Below are 14,943 nucleotides of genomic sequence, written 5' to 3' on the forward strand. Positions count from 1 at the left end.
TCTGAGTGAGTCTGAGATGTCTGTCTTGATAGCAACATGTTGCTATTGCCAGGGAACAAATCGTATATCCAGACAGCTGAAGGTGAACCAGGTAGATCCAGGACTGGACTGGAACTTTATAGGGGATGGTGTTTTGAGAATCGATTCCATGACGTTGGCTCAAGGTTACTGGGCTTAATAATTGCATAGACCCACGGTACCCACCCATGCCACTGGCTAGGCCCTACCACTGGCTCAGACAAGAAACACTATGAACACGCTCGCCCTCCCCACTCAGCAAAAATCAAGGAATCCATCAATCCAACACAATTCGTTTGTCTTCGGACTCCAGAGAAGCACCAAGTGACCGTCGACGGGAACTTCGATGGGAATTGCTGGCCATGAAACACGGCCACGTCAACGCTCAGGCCCAGCTTGATTTTGTCACTTTGTGCAGAGGCTCCTGCGCGACCAGTTTATTAGCGTAATAACGTTGCGTTGAGTGGTTCGTTAGATCGTCGACTCAACAAAAAAGAGTCAAAAAGCCGAATCAACGTCCGATTCCAGATGGAAATACAAGGAACCTGCGGATATTGTTCCCATCCAATACGACCCCGAAAGCCCTTTCAAATACAACAACTTTGTCTACCATGTCAACCTTCGCTCGGCCATTCCGTCTAACAATGCGGCAAACAATTCCCGCCTTCAAGCGGACTGTGTGGCTATGCCCGAAGGCATAAGTTTCTCAATCGCTTGGGACAGTGATTCCTTCTAGGAGACGCGCAACCTGGATTGTGTGCCACAGGCCAGAAACTGCAAGCGGACTGCTTGTGTTACAGTGAGTTCAGGGGCCTGGAGGCCGGAGATCGCTGGTCAGGGGCTCGCCTTCAGCTCGAACTCGGAGAGGGCTGTGTTGCACAGTCGCAAACTTGCAGATTTCAAGAATCTCAAAACTCCTGCAATTCATTCGACAGCTATCCAATTACACCATCAAAGAGGTATCATACGCATGGCTAAAGATGCTAACAACCAACACGGACCCCAGTAAGAGATGTGTACCACCATTCAACCACCATACAACGACCATTCATGGCAACTGAAGCACATCTCTCTTACTGCTTCTGGTCCGCGGGGTACGACATGCCGCCAGGAGCCTGATAGGCCTGCCGGATGGCGCCGAGGTTCGCCAGCTCGCGGTACTCGGCCTCCTTGTCTTGCTGGATGATGCTGCAGCAGCCGCAGCAGCACGAGGTCGCGATGTCTCCCAGGCAGCTGCCCTGCAGGTTGTGCTTGGTGCGGAGGTCGGCGCGTTGCATTGCGACGGGGAGCCAGTGGCAGCCGACGCAGGCCGTAGCACACATGAGAAGGCACTGCCGACAACCGACGACTGTCAGCACATTCCGCTGGATCATTGAATGAAACAGGGGACAATGGAGAAAGACAGAACCCGCCATACCGAAGTGTTGATGGACTCGTAACCCTCCAGCGTCGGGCTCTTGCGCAGACGGTGGTGCGTGCGGCCGAAGACGACGCAAGGCACGTACCAGGCGAGCAGCGTGGTCTCGCGCGGTTTCCAGAATTCGAAGAACGGGATCTTCCACGGCTGTGCACTCTCGGGCGACTTAGACTTGATGTGCTCGCTGGGGCGGGCAAACAAGTCGTTGAAGCGGGCCTTCCATTCAGCTACGTCGGCATCGTTGATGGGCCCTTGTGTCTCGAGCTGCTGCTGCTGCGGTTGTTGTTGCCGCGCGGCCATCTTAATTTATCTGAAGTACTGCTTTGGAATGACTGGAGCTGGGTATCACAACGCGATTCTGGTATAGGAGGGAGCCCGTGATGGGAAAAAGACACCTGATGCGGGGAGGGAACGATGGGCCTCGGAGATGAGGTGGAAGCTCAGCTTATAGGTCTTCCTCGAGGGCCTGCAGCCTGAACACAGGCATGGCCTGGAGCAAACGCCCTTGACTGGCGATCAGCAAGCAAGACATCACGAGCGACGCCACACCAGTGACTTGCCGCTGGCGGTTGGCGTCTCGTTGGTTGCTGTGGGGATGCGGAGATGAAGTCCCAGTGCCGACTACTTGGTTGGTTATCCCCCGGCAGGGCTGAAATGGTGGCACTCTGTGCCCGAGAGAACTGTCTGCTTCAAACAGTGCGTGTCCTAGCTCTGCCTTCGAACCTCTAATCATGTTCAGCATTGTAGCCTATGGAGAGGATACGCTTATACGGGCAGATTCCGGTCGACTCGCAGCCTTTCTGAGAACAAGAGGCCCTTGTTTCGTCATGAGTCAGACAGAGCTGTAGGTAAGTTGCGATAAGTTGCGTCTACATGAGACAGGGAGTTTTTCACACTGTTGACGCGGAACTTAACGTATTAGGTACGACTCAGGAGTTACTGTGGTGCTACGAGCTGAGGACGTTGTGTAACTCTAACAGACTGCATCATGTTGGTGGCTGATCTCTAGATTCCGAGATACCTACCTACCTGGTAGGCTAGTACGGAGTACGACGCGGTAGTAGGAATGCAGTAGACAAACAGAACCTGCATATTGACCTCTAACCATGTAGTCCGGACTTGAGGTTCAAAGAGCGTCTCACGGGAAAATGAACCATGAGCAGCCCCGGACTGTCAAATAGACTCCGGCGTTGAAAGATTAGAACGGGAGAAGCAACTTTGTTAGTTGCACTACTACTAGTAAGTCCCTACGTTACTTTGACTGTCACTGGAACGAACTTGTGAGCCTAGGGGTACATGACAGCGTCGCCACCGATTATACAGACTTGACTGTCGAGAAAATGCTCATGTTTCGCAGTCTTAGCTTCTTAAAGCGGCAGACATACGGAGTACATGGGCTCGACTAAACTACGGATATTGATCACTCTGTTTACTCGTACTCCTTGATACTGGGAAACAGCAATGACTGAACCTAGTAAGATCAGACATGACAGAGTCTAGCGGACAGCACTTCCACTCTTGCAGCAGAGCCAGGCCCTGGTCTGACGTTGCTTATCGTGTCATGGAGCGGAATAGATACCTTGTAGTGGTAAGTTGCTGAGGTGGGTATCCCCTGAAGCGCATGAGAAACCTGGATATACTCGGCTAAATCAATACATCGATTGAATAGGTATTACTAGCAGGTCATGCTGTCATGGTCATGATTACATTCCTTCTCGAGTCAAGCTGGCATCAACAACATCATAATTCAAAAGAGACCTAATCACCACCGTCACTGGACTTAAGGAATTAAGGCTTTGGCCTTGCAGTCCTGGCCCTTGGGTCCGAACCCCTGACAGAACGAAGCAATGGCCGGCATCTTGGCTTCCTACAGCACCTTGTCAGCGACCCGACAATGTTGAGGAAGTGAGAGAATACTCACAACAAAATTTACTCCCCAGAGCGGCTGCTCTGCGCCAGCAACCTTCTTCTTCAGACCGACACCGACCGTGGTGCCAAAGTTGAGGCTTCCGGTGACGCCAGTCATGTATTGGCCGCACACGGTGCAGTTCGTTGCTGTTTCTGGTGTCAGTCCTCTTACAGATAGGTATGCACAAGTACTCGATCCGGGGCGGACTCACATGCAGTAGCCTTGAGAGTCGCGGACAGCTTGGGCGCATCGGCAGACACCTCGGCCAAGAACCCACTCTCTGAAAACTTATTAGCATCGCATACCGCTGGTATTGTACTCTGGCTCCAGGATGGCAGGGCACTCACCGAAAACGCTAACCTCGACCCCGATGGCGCCCCTCACAAAGCCGGCCGCCCCAACTTCAACCGACGTATCGACCTTGAACTGCTCATTATCAAAGTTGACGTCCCAGCCCGTCTTCCCCGTCCGCTTCTCATCCAGGAAATCCAGCCTCGCCTTGGAGTCCTTATTGATAGACGCCCTGCCGCCCATGGTGACTCCCACAGAGCCCCTGACAGCGCCAATCTCGGCTCCCAGACTCAGCGTGACCTGCGGGCCCAGGCTGATGACACCGGGGATCTTGACTCCCCCCAGGGGCGGGGCAAACACGGGGATGGTGCGGGTCAGGGGCTGGGTCAGGGCCGCGCTCAGCGTCACGCCCAGCACCACGTCGGCGACGATGGGATCCGGGAGCGAGATCTCGAGCGCCGCGTCCGTCATCTGAAATTTCTTGGCCGCGAAGTGCGCCTGCACCCAGATGCTGCCCGACGTGGTGCACGTGATGCAGCTGGCCGCGAGCGAGATGTCGCCGCCCCCGGGCGCCGCGCCGGGGACCGAGAAGCTGAGGGCCTTGCCCGTGAGGTTGGAGCCGAGCGGGATGGACAGGGACGGGGACGTGTCGAATTGGCCGATGGCCTCCTCAATCTTGTCGCCAATGTGCTCGATCCCCTCCTCGATCTTATCGCCAACGTTTTCGAAGAAGTCGCCAACGTCGTCCCAGAAGCCCGGGGCCCGCGCCCGGTGGATCTGTTGGCTATGCGGGATCTTGGTGTTACCCAGCGTCAGGTCGTACGTGTGCGCCGCCTGCGACCAGGGGATCTGCGTCGCGTGCAGGTACGCCGTCTCGGCCTCGTCGTTGTACACGAGGCCCGTCACCTTGTACACGATCCGGTCCGTGTTCCATCCGCACTTGCCCGCGCCCACCAGGAGGAAGAATTGGTTTTCTTCCTTTTGGTTTACCCACTTCCAGATGTCCTCGGCGTCGTTGTAGTCGGCTTCCTCGGCGAAGGTGACCTTGAGCGGGTCCTCGCTCTTGGACGGGCACGCCACCTGGCGCACCATGTCATCGATGTCCTCGAGGTTCACAATGTTCTCGGCATCCCCGGGCGCTTCCCAGTCGAGCTTGGCTACAGTGCCGTGCGTGCTGCTCCAGTAGAGGGTTTCCTTGGACTTGAGCTTCAGAACGTCTTTGAGCAGGGCGCGTTTGGCATTGCTCTTGCTGTGCATTCGGAGCGGCCTCAGGACGACTGGCTCCGGGGCGGGGGCAGCAGCGTGTGTGTCTGCGCGCGCAATGTGATGATTGTGAAGCGGCTTGAGGATGACAGGCTCTGGTTTGGCTGGAATGGCGGTTGTGCTTCTGCCATCGACCGTGTCCCGACTTGATACAACTCCTCCCGGGGGGCGAGCGACTCTTTTGGCTTCGACATGGCTCGTCGTCGACAAGGCCGTGAGGGCCGCGGTCAAGAAGGGGCTCAGGCGAACCATTGTGTTGCTCCCAAGATGCCGTGGAAGACGTATGAAGAGACTGTTGGATAGGCGCAGTCCTGGACAAGTGCCAGCCTCAAACGTCTCTCGAGGGTGAGGAACTGCCCACTTATTACTCGAGTTGAGGGAGATATCCCGTTCCTACCACGGCTGGTATGATCCCACACGTCAACCTCGCCGGGGTAAACATCACGGATATTTAACTATGTAGTATCCTCGATGCTTGTTTGTCAAACCTTGAAGGCAGTCTGATAATTCTGATTGCGAGGATCAGTCCCATGAGGCAGGGCAGGCTTGGCAGGATGCAGCTACCCCTGACCCCTGAGAAGAGAACGGGTGCATTGCGGTGTCAAAAGCCGTTGGGCGGCGCTGCGGTGGCACTCAGGGAACGAAGGCCCCCTATTTGCTGGAGGAGCCCGGGGGTGTTCCTTCGACTGACACAGGATGAGACAGGATCCGGGATGGCGGGGCTCAGCTTGCAAGCCTTAGCATCCCTCCAGGGACCACCGAGCCGAGTCTCCAGGATCCCCGGCATACGGGATCCGTCGCGGGGATTGGACAAACAAAGTTGGGGGTGGGCGGGCCCAAAAACACATGATTCGATTTGTGCGATTTCAGGTATATTGTAACCTTGAACAGACCTGCCAATCCGGGTCAGCAACGTGCCGGGCTGAGCCCAGTGTAACGGCTCCTTAATGGCCGCTCTGTGCTCGGTAGCCCAATCAAGGAGCTAGATGCAGTGGAGCCGTGCCTGTCAACTTTTTCTACGTGCAGGGTCATGCAAACATGTCATTGCCTTACACAGGAGACGTCTTGAAACAAGAAAGATCTGCTAATGGACGAACCTATTACACATTTCTCTCATAGTGCAATCATCTAGAGCTGCCGCTCGGTGAGCATATACGCACGTATAATTTCTCTACTCGAAGTTAGAGTTTGATTTGTATCATGACTGACAGTGAAGGATAGCAGAGCCTGCTTCATTACTGAGTTTATTAGATCTAAAACAATCGTATCATGGTCACGGGGTGAACTCAAAGACAACTTCACAACTCTCACAACATTGAAAATAACCAGTTTTCAGTCTATCATATGCTAATCTCTTATCATCCTCATGAGAGTCTCATGCTCACCAGATACCGGCGTACTACCCAACCGCCTGCTCAATGCTCTGTGACCACCATATTCCAATCAACCCTTTTCCTCGCCTTTCCCGGGCCGGCATCAACACCAGAGATCCCGTCAACGACATCCAGTCGTCGCCACCCTCCTCCGGTATCATGACCGGCACCCACCCCTGAGCCTCGACCTGCTCAAAGTCGTGCAAGAAGTCATGCTCGCATTCATCATCGACGAGGCTTTCCGAATCCGACTCATCATCAGACCCCGACTCGTCGGTGAGAGGCCCATCCGCGATATGATCAGTCTCATCTGATTCCATCGCCACGGGCTCGCCGTCGGTGTGACCTATTCCGACATTCTTACTCTCTTCAAGCTCCTTGACTCCAACTCTCCCCTTCTGCTGCACAGCGATCAGATTTCTGACCGTGTAACCCGGCTCCTCGCGGACGATGGAGTCCAGCGTGAAACCCCCGTCGCGCTCTCCATCTTCGTACCGCAGCCCGCTTTGGACTGCTCCCTCCAGCCTCTTCTCTTCCAGCCCCTCCATGGTATTCATCTGTCCCCTCCACCAGTCGCTAGGCAAGACATCCCCCGTGGCCGCGAGCGCATATCCGTCCCGTACAGGGTGGTCCAGCGCCTGGTGCATTGCCAGCGCGGCCGCACCGCCCCGGCGGAACCTGGACTGCTCCCGGGATGGCCTGCTCCTCCTCCTCCAAGCACGCGGCGCCCCTGCTCCGGGGTGGGTTTTGTTGTTGTTTCCCTTATCCGGCGGTGATGGTGCATGATGGGAAGGATCCAGCAGAGCTGCTGTTGGCAGCCTCGGTCTCGGCCCCCAACGAGCGTCATGCCCCTTGCTGCTCTTCCCCAGCCTTTTCTTCGGAGCCTGCCATTTGCCCCGCCGCCAGACAAGTGTCTCGCTCCTACGTGTTGTACGTGTATGGTGCTTCTTGCTCACACGTGTTCGTCTGTGCGCTTCTCCTCCCCGTCGACATCTGGATTGATCCAAGGATGATATCTCTTGAAGGAGTCGGGCCTTGTCTTGGCAGCGATCGTTGGTGCGATGGCAGACCTTGTCGGGAGAGGAAGTGCAAGTGTCGCTGATGGTTGTGGGAGTTTGCATGGATTGTTTTCTAGGAAACGGAAAATACTTTTTTTTCTTCTGCCTAGACTTGTGCAGTGTGTGTGCGGCACGGTCTAAGCGAGGTGCCTTGTCCAACTCAAAGCTGTCGTTGTTTGAAGACTAGGATTATGATGTAGTGTTAATAGAAAATTAAGATCCCCTTTCAGTGCGATTTAACGGATAAAAAGGGGTTTTGGATAGAGTCAGGTGAGGAGGCTGGACGAAGTGGAATTTGTCCGACTCTGAGCATTATATAGCTTCCTCTGATGATGGTCTTTTCGTCATTGCTCGCCACTTCGTTCAAAGTAAACAGTTTCGGCGCTGCTTGATTTGCGGGCCGGATGGACGGCCAGGGGCCTCACATATCGCTACCCTGCCCATGGAGGTTGGGCTTTGTTGGGACCCTCCCGATGGTGCGGCACAGCAGACCATGTTTGGTCGCCGCTTGAGTCTTGACCAGAAAGTCGGCCGCCTTTTCGAATGATAAACGTAACAGGAGACTTTCGAGATTCCTTATGACTTCGAATTGGCCCAGCTGACCTAGGTTCAGGAAGAGGAGCGGTGAGAAAGGGAGCAATCAACTCATGCTGTTAGACGAACCGCCTCGCGCTGATGACTATACTTCATAGCAAATCGCGCCTCACAGCTAAGGCCAAGAAATAGTAGTGTGTTGTCTGATCACAGGATTGAGGAATGAGGAGTTGACGGCCACGGTCACTCCCGGGATGAGCCGAGCAAGGGTCCATCACCGTCCGGTTCTTCGAACCCTTGGTCGCGCCAGTCAACATTGGGGAGAAAAGAAAAGGCTGGTGGCGGGGTAGTGTAGAATGCTGCCTGGTTAGATATCGCGCTGGCTTCGCCAGGGGTTTCCTCGCTTGTGTTCGCCGATACGGCAGGTCTGCCTGCTCTGCCAGGAACTCCCGATGCTCTTGCTAGACGTCTCTTCTTCTCTGAACCTTGATGCGTTGTACCGGCCTCTTCCAGCATCCTCTTCCGACTCGAGACTGTATGTCCAATCCTTGAAGCAGAAGGCTGCTGGACTGTGTCGAAAATTTCGTGCTCGGAAGCCTCAATTCGTGTGCTCGGGGCATCGGGGCTCTCCCAGGCCCCCATTACCGTAACCGTATCCGCCGGCGGCGTGGCAATCCTCGCTTTCTTTCTTAGCCCCGTGCAAACCGGCCATTGTTCAACAACCTGCTCCCGGTCGACTATCATTCCAAATGAGAACTCGCTAAAACGTTCAATCGGTATCAGTTTGAGTTCCGCGGCTGTTGGTCGATTTGAGGGTGATTCGCTGAGCATCTGAGCCATGATGTTTGGGATGGAGCAATGTCTTGCAAAGGTCAAAATACGATGTGTCCATCGCTCGGCTTTGCTTTCAGGTTCGTTATAGTCAGCCATATTGCACCCGAACTGTGCGAGTCTTCGACTCCAAAAACTGGTGTCCGTTTCCGAGTCAGTGCAGCTCCAATAGCGTCTGGTCTCACCAAGAGTGACGGCAAGCGCCCAGATATCTGACGCTGGTGACACATGACCACGTTCTCTGAGTTCCGGGGCATTGTAGAACGGCGTACCACCCCCTGGCAACTCTTCGCTAATTGCATCCCGTGTCATTGACAGCCCAAAGTCACCGAGATAGAAAGTAGGGCCAGCACTGTCGGTAGTCTGATCGTACATGATGTTGGACGGCTTGATGTCACGATGGATGATCTCCTTCCCGTGTAGGTATTCCAAAGCAGAGACCATCTGTTGGATAAGAGTATTCCAGTAGGACGGCGGGGCCCCTGTAGGTGAGATCTCGCAGCGATCGTCATATATCAGGTCGTATAAGTTCCCCTTGTATAGACGAAAGAAAAGCTGGTAGCTCAATGAAGACCTGAGAATTTGGCAAGATTCAAGCTGGACAATGTTCTCCTGATCAATGCCGTTGTTAGTCTCCCAATCCCATTCCATGGAATCTCTCACTTCCATGTCGATGTCATTACTTACATGATGACAGAGTCTTAGCATATTTACCTCCCGGAGGAGAATATCCCTCCATCTGTCATTTTCTCTCTCGCCCTTGGTCTCCTTGACGATCTCCTTGACTGCCCATACTTCCCCCGAGGCAAGATCTACAGCTTTCGACACGCGGCCAAGACTCCCTTTGCCTAGGAGTTCGTATTTATGAATATCCTTAGAGTGACCCAACTTCGAGAGTCCATTCCGAGTGGTGCAGCGGGTCCGGAGCTCTGGGAAATGATACGCGTGCGGTTCAGGGGGTTCGTTCTCCGGAGGGGTCATGGTCATGCCGTCAGCATGGAGGGCAAGTGCCTGCGCAGCAAGGCGATCCTGGGTCTGCCGAAGTGTAACATTGTCGAGCTCGGTATACTCCGGAGCCCATTTGAACTTGAAGTAGGTGCGGGTACCGAAAAGAATATACCAACCAACTGCTGCCCGTGGAATGACTCGTTGCCGGGGATTCTTGCCCTGAAAGGCGTAGAGGTTTGCCTTGTCAGCAGTGACGTTTTCAACTTCAATTGCTGTCAGGCCAGGCGAGAGATCGCGGATGACAAGCTCCCCTGATTTCGCGAGAAAAAAGAAAAAGTGATAATTGCGGTAATTCTGATAGCTGCGACCCCTTCTGCTACCGCTTGATGTGTTGTTTCCCGCCCGACTGGAGGGGCCTGATGGCAGGCAGATGTCGTTCGCACTATGTCGTCCAAACGAAAGCAAGCGGCCGCGTATTTTGGATGGACGGTTAGCGTAACAGGCAAGACATCGGACCCCGTCGACGACACATGTGTAGTCCGGGTTGCAATTCACGACGAGCTCGGCCTCGCTATTTTTCGGTATCAGGTAGAACAGGATGTTGTCAAGGTTTGACGGCATCGAGCCAGCCATAGCTGGGATAAACGTGAGACCAGAGGCAAATAAGGGCAGGATAGATCAAAGTGAAGCGAGTAATAAGTGAACTGAAGAACCGCAGGCAACTCAGATAAGACAGTTCAGGCATACACAGACAATATATGCCGTCTCTTAGAATCAAACGTTAGCTGTTAGCCTGATAATGCTCTGATCTGAGCAAGGAGTATCTGGCCTTGCGAAAGGTCGAGGGGTGCGCGATGCGGACATGATTGAGGGTTGAAGTTGAGGCTGTACAGCGGCTGCCCAATCCTTTCATGGCACAGGAGAAATCTCGAAACATTATGTCTTGCCGCGCGACAATATATCGGCGTAGGACTTGTAGCAATGATCAAGGTGGTGTCGAAACCACTCGGTCGGGTCATTGCAGCCAATCGCACCGCATCTTGGTGAGACGGGAGCGAACTGAAGATGGGTAAAAAGCTGGATTTTAAGCGCCCAGATGCGGAGGCCCCTCGGTATGTTGTTTAAGTTGGCTAATCGCATAGCATGCATTGGGATGTCCAAGCGTGGACACCAGTACCTACCTCTTCCTCAAGCACGGTTCAAGAACCCAGGAAATAGAGAGACGCAGCAGGAAACTGATGGAGGACTAATTATTGGGCAGTGTTGGTATCGATTCTTGACGTTAACGAGAAATACAGTCAGACCTACACATAACGATCAGAGGTATAACGATTACCTGCACTTAACGGTTAATACCCTAAGCCCATCGTTATTTGTATAGGAGATTGCAATTACTGTCTACTAAGATAATCGTTAGAATTTCTGCTGAGTAATGCATACAAATCGCTATGGTTAGGGGGGTCTTAAAGCTTTGGCCTCCCAAAAATGGTTAGCTAAGCAGCCTTGGGGCACCGCTGAACCTGCGATTTTAATGGTCGAGATGGGGAAATGTCCCACAACTTTCCCTCTTAGGCAGGAAGTGGGTCAACTCTAGATAGCGATAACCTGGAATCAACGGTCAAATTTCTGTAACCGAGCCAATCGTTATGTGCAGGTTAGCCGGTAAATTGAACGTCTGAACTTCAAAGGGGCTCTTACAGTGTGGGCGCCGACAGATTCGTACGGTGCTTGGGTGCCATCATCATCTTGAATTCACTCACTCCTCCTTCTCACTCCTCACTTCTCACTGCAAGCCCAACAGCCACCTCTCCTTAGTACATCAGAACATATAAGTTTAGCTTTCTCAGTCAAGAAGGGAAGAAGAAGGAAGCAAAAATGCCCGGCTCATCCCTCTGGCTCGTCCCACCGCCAAGCCACCCGCTGCACGGCATCCTCAACACCCTGGTCAGCACCACGCTGCCGGCCCGGTTCCCCCGCGAAAGCGCCTCATCCCCGGCGGTGGCCCCGCACTTTTTCGCCGTGCACATGACGCTGACGTCCGAGATCGACCCAGCCCGCTACGGCAGCGACCCCCAGGCCTGGCTGGACAGCATCCCGTGGCCATCGTCGTCGTCATCATCATCATCACCCGGGCGTGGCGGAGGCGGTGGCGTCAGGGTCCGCTTTGAGCGGGTCGATACGCAGGACGTTTTCTTCAGGAGGTGCTTTATCCGGGTCGGGTTCGACGGTGTTAGGGAGGTTGCGGGGTTAGCGAGGGAGTATGGGGTCGTGAAAGGAGGGAATGAAGGTGAAGAGGGTACGAAAAAGTTGCTGTTCAGCAAAGAGACGGAGGAGTGGTTGGTCTGGTGGAGGGCGGAGTATGGGCCGCACGTTAGTTTGATTTAGTAAGTTGGTTTGCTTCATCCTCCCTGATCTTCCATTCAGAATTCTGTTCCATTTGTTCTGGAACCGTGAGGCTGATGCGCTGTGCGATAGCGGGGATGTACCGATGGAAGATGAAGTGATGAAGCAGGTGGCAAAGGTGGTGCGGGAAGCTGGGGTCAAGCTACCTCAGGATAGCGCTGGCGAAACCGAAGATGGAAGCCAGTTGGACGGTTGGGATGGCGGAGTGGTCTGGCTTGTACCGACAGACAGGCCCGTTTCAGAGTGGAAGCCGATCGCCACAAGGGTACTCTAGGTGGTCGACACGCCAGATTCGGCGCTGCCCAAACACTTGTCTATCTCCAATCCGAACATACGATTCCCATCTATGAGTCGCTCGACGTCAGCCGCATATATTCCAGCTTCTGCGCGAGTTCCGCCTCGGTTCCCCGCCAGGTCCTTCCCTTAAGATGTCTCATGCAGAGCTGCTTCCCTTCATCAGGGTAATATAACCAACAAGCCCACTTCCGCCACTCTCCGTTCTTCATTTCCGTCCGCGCACGGTGACCGATGGTATCCTCGATGAAGGCGCCCCGGGGCAGCGCTGCGCGGTTTGGGAATACGACCGAGAGGTAATGCTCAGTTGCCGCAATGTGCGGCTTGTCATGCCAGAAGAACAGAGGAGTGAGCGGAATCTTGGTCGTACTCCCATCCCCGGATTGGACAGAGAAGTTCTGCTTGTGAAGCTGTGTCAGGGCCCGGAGGGCTGGGAATAGCATGACGTGGTCAGACGTCGCGTACTGCACCATCCTTACGGTGGGAAAGCAAACGTATTTGATGGGCACTCGGACGGTTTCCGTATCCTCCGAGGACGTACTCTCTAGTTCTGACTGTTGCATCACTCTGAGAAGCGGGCCGAGAGGGATTGCTGAAACAAGAGACCAATCGTGCTGCTGTACCCAGACGTAGGGTGTCTCGGTCAGCCTCAGGGCTGAGCGCACTGCTAAACCGAACCCTAGACGCTGCGAGGGTTCGACAAACACGATGCGTGCATCCGAAGTCTTGGTGATTGTTAGCGGCACCGTGTTCGTCTGTTGTGCGTAGGCCGTGGAGCCAAACTCGGCCTCGCCAGACGAAGCAATAAGGTCCCCTTCCGAATAAGCACTTCCGTTTGGCCCGTACTCGTGGAGGATGAGCCGCTTCGCGTTCTCCTTGTATTCGGCGAATTTCCGGGCGCCCTCTACTGTCACATGGCCTTTCTTAAGGCGAGGGGCAGAGCTGATGTGGTCGTACGTGTCGAGCACGAGAATGACCCTGCATTGCGTCAATGCAGGGCAGTACTCACGAAAGGAAAGGATGACCATGGACAGTAGCTCGGTTGAAGGCGCCGAAGGCGTCGGCGACGTTGTGATTATGAGGGTCAGGAGCTCCGGGTCGATGGTCGCCGGGCCAAGACCCGAACATGTGGGCGAAGACCCATCCGAAGCCATGCCGCCGCCGCCAGGGAGCTAAAATCCCACGAAAACACACTGGGAGGACATCAGGAATCGAGTCAAGTATCGATTCCCGGAGCAAGCAGCAGCTGTGTTGCCGGTCCTATGAGTTGACGGGGTAGGGGATTGAAACCGAAGGTGTGAAGAGTGCTGGCGGTGGGTGTGAGTTTTGGGGATGTGGATCTTAACGAGGAGAATTCTCATTGGTTTGCTGGGGTTCCACACAGTGTGTCTCCTTAGTTACTCCCACCGTGACTACTTCAACTTGAATACTCCGTACGCTCAACTTGAATTTCTCTTGCCCCGTTGCTCGAATACTGCTTGCTGACAACACCACACTTCAAGTGAGAAATCAAAGATCTCCCATCCCCAAATCGGTATCCAGACTCGAATTTCGTGACGTCGTTCCAGTTCAATGCGTTTAGGCCCGCCATCACTCTAAAACGCCACATCGCCCTCGCCCAGCTTCCGCTGCATCTCTCTTCTACTCGCTCTCCAACGCCGGAACTCGCCCCAAAGAGCCGACAGCATCCAAAGCGACCACATCGCGGCACTAGCCGCAACATACGCGGTTTTGAGTGTTGTGGATTCCCGCGCCATCCACACGCCAAGGCCCCCGTTGGCAATCCCCAACGTGATGAAGACGCGACCATTGAGGAGGTGCAGGTAGGACCAGACCTGCCGCCGCTTCACCTTCTTGAACTTTATGTGGTGAATAATGCCCAGGATTGGCTGGAGGAGCAGGAACGCAAACACGATGAGGCCAATTATCGGATGGTAGTTGATGTTTGGGTTTGACATCTGATCCGACATCTTGTTAGCCATTCCGCTGCCGCCTCATAACGTGCGCCAAGGACTACCATGATGAGTACTCACAATAGTACCATCGCCAAATGGTATTTGCACCTCACGAACGAGCCGGACACCCAAAGCGACAGTGGCAATGAAAACCACAAGGGAGACGACCTGCCCCAGAGCATGAGCCCAGAGCGCAAAGCGACCCGGCAGGACACGGATGAGTATGGAACCGCCTGGAAACAGCACGACAAATGCTAGCGCACCGAGAATGCCGTGTATCGCGCGCACCCTCTGGGCCGAGCTGATGTCGAAGGGGGCTCCGCCTCGAAAACCGTTGAATCCGGATCCAGAATCCGATGCCGAACTGGATCCAGAAGACCCAGAGTCACCGCCAAAGGGACCACGGCCTCCGTCATAACCTCCATAACCCCCAAACTGCTGCGCCTGTGCAGTTATTGCCGAGGCTGGTTGACCGTAAGTAAGTGCCGAGCACCGTTTGATAGCATTTATAGCAGACTCACCCAGAATGGCCATCAACACTCGTTTTGCATCCATTGAGCTCAACGATTTTTGGCACCCGTTCTTGAGACAACAACAAGAACAAAAACAAAAGGAAAGAAACAAGAGTTGGGGGCCAAGGCCTTCTGGA

At 54.3% G+C, this 14,943-nt stretch overlaps 8 protein-coding genes across 8 annotated transcripts; 2 read left to right on the forward strand and 6 right to left on the reverse strand.

Annotated features, from left to right (window-relative positions):
• Positions 1 to 938: 938 nt before the first annotated feature.
• N656DRAFT_756481 (uncharacterized protein) lies at positions 939 to 2,214 on the reverse strand. The gene is made up of 2 exons (XM_064813118.1): positions 1,436 to 2,214; positions 939 to 1,349 (listed from the first exon to the last, which is right to left on the reverse strand). Exons 1-2 carry the CDS (start codon positions 1,733 to 1,735, stop codon positions 1,092 to 1,094), a joined length of 558 nt encoding a protein of 185 aa, XP_064668435.1. The 5' UTR covers positions 1,736 to 2,214; the 3' UTR covers positions 939 to 1,091.
• A 1,001-nt stretch (positions 2,215 to 3,215) lies between these two features.
• N656DRAFT_799594 (uncharacterized protein) lies at positions 3,216 to 5,150 on the reverse strand (the record flags this gene model as incomplete). Its single annotated transcript, XM_064817889.1, has 4 exons — positions 3,216 to 3,302; positions 3,357 to 3,490; positions 3,556 to 3,624; positions 3,692 to 5,150. 4 exons carry the CDS (start codon positions 5,148 to 5,150, stop codon positions 3,216 to 3,218), a joined length of 1,749 nt encoding a protein of 582 aa, XP_064668436.1.
• A 139-nt stretch (positions 5,151 to 5,289) lies between these two features.
• Positions 5,290 to 5,940, forward strand: N656DRAFT_183363 (uncharacterized protein). Its single transcript, XM_064808784.1, has one exon. It carries the CDS (start codon positions 5,429 to 5,431, stop codon positions 5,777 to 5,779), a length of 351 nt encoding a protein of 116 aa, XP_064668437.1. The 5' UTR covers positions 5,290 to 5,428; the 3' UTR covers positions 5,780 to 5,940.
• A 1-nt stretch (position 5,941) lies between these two features.
• On the reverse strand, positions 5,942 to 7,853 carry N656DRAFT_183615 (uncharacterized protein). The gene has a single exon (XM_064808788.1). The coding sequence runs from the start codon at positions 7,390 to 7,392 to the stop codon at positions 6,298 to 6,300; it is 1,095 nt and encodes a 364-aa protein (XP_064668438.1). The 5' UTR covers positions 7,393 to 7,853; the 3' UTR covers positions 5,942 to 6,297.
• N656DRAFT_183423 (kinase-like protein) lies at positions 7,750 to 10,414 on the reverse strand. Its single transcript, XM_064808786.1, has 2 exons — positions 9,382 to 10,414; positions 7,750 to 9,306 (listed from the first exon to the last, which is right to left on the reverse strand). Exons 1-2 carry the CDS (start codon positions 10,273 to 10,275, stop codon positions 8,107 to 8,109), a joined length of 2,094 nt encoding a protein of 697 aa, XP_064668439.1. The 5' UTR covers positions 10,276 to 10,414; the 3' UTR covers positions 7,750 to 8,106.
• Positions 10,415 to 11,231: 817 nt separating this feature from the next.
• N656DRAFT_781177 (2, 3 cyclic phosphodiesterase) lies at positions 11,232 to 12,333 on the forward strand. Its single transcript, XM_064815532.1, has 3 exons — positions 11,232 to 11,270; positions 11,343 to 12,026; positions 12,118 to 12,333. Exons 2-3 carry the CDS (start codon positions 11,518 to 11,520, stop codon positions 12,317 to 12,319), a joined length of 711 nt encoding a protein of 236 aa, XP_064668440.1. The 5' UTR covers positions 11,232 to 11,270; positions 11,343 to 11,517; the 3' UTR covers positions 12,320 to 12,333.
• Positions 12,118 to 13,637, reverse strand: N656DRAFT_781178 (uncharacterized protein). The gene has a single exon (XM_064815533.1). The coding sequence runs from the start codon at positions 13,491 to 13,493 to the stop codon at positions 12,390 to 12,392; it is 1,104 nt and encodes a 367-aa protein (XP_064668441.1). The 5' UTR covers positions 13,494 to 13,637; the 3' UTR covers positions 12,118 to 12,389.
• Positions 13,638 to 13,747: 110 nt separating this feature from the next.
• On the reverse strand, positions 13,748 to 14,849 carry N656DRAFT_838094 (uncharacterized protein; the record flags this gene model as incomplete). Its single annotated transcript, XM_064818844.1, has 3 exons — positions 13,748 to 14,332; positions 14,381 to 14,701; positions 14,816 to 14,849. 3 exons carry the CDS (start codon positions 14,847 to 14,849, stop codon positions 13,935 to 13,937), a joined length of 753 nt encoding a protein of 250 aa, XP_064668442.1. The 3' UTR covers positions 13,748 to 13,934.
• Between the last annotated feature and the right edge of the window lie 94 nt (positions 14,850 to 14,943).

The sequence above is a fragment of the Canariomyces notabilis genome, assembly GCF_033297395.1.
Source record: "Canariomyces notabilis strain CBS 508.74 unplaced genomic scaffold N656scaffold_17, whole genome shotgun sequence".
Taxonomy (NCBI): domain Eukaryota; kingdom Fungi; phylum Ascomycota; class Sordariomycetes; order Sordariales; family Chaetomiaceae; genus Canariomyces; species Canariomyces notabilis.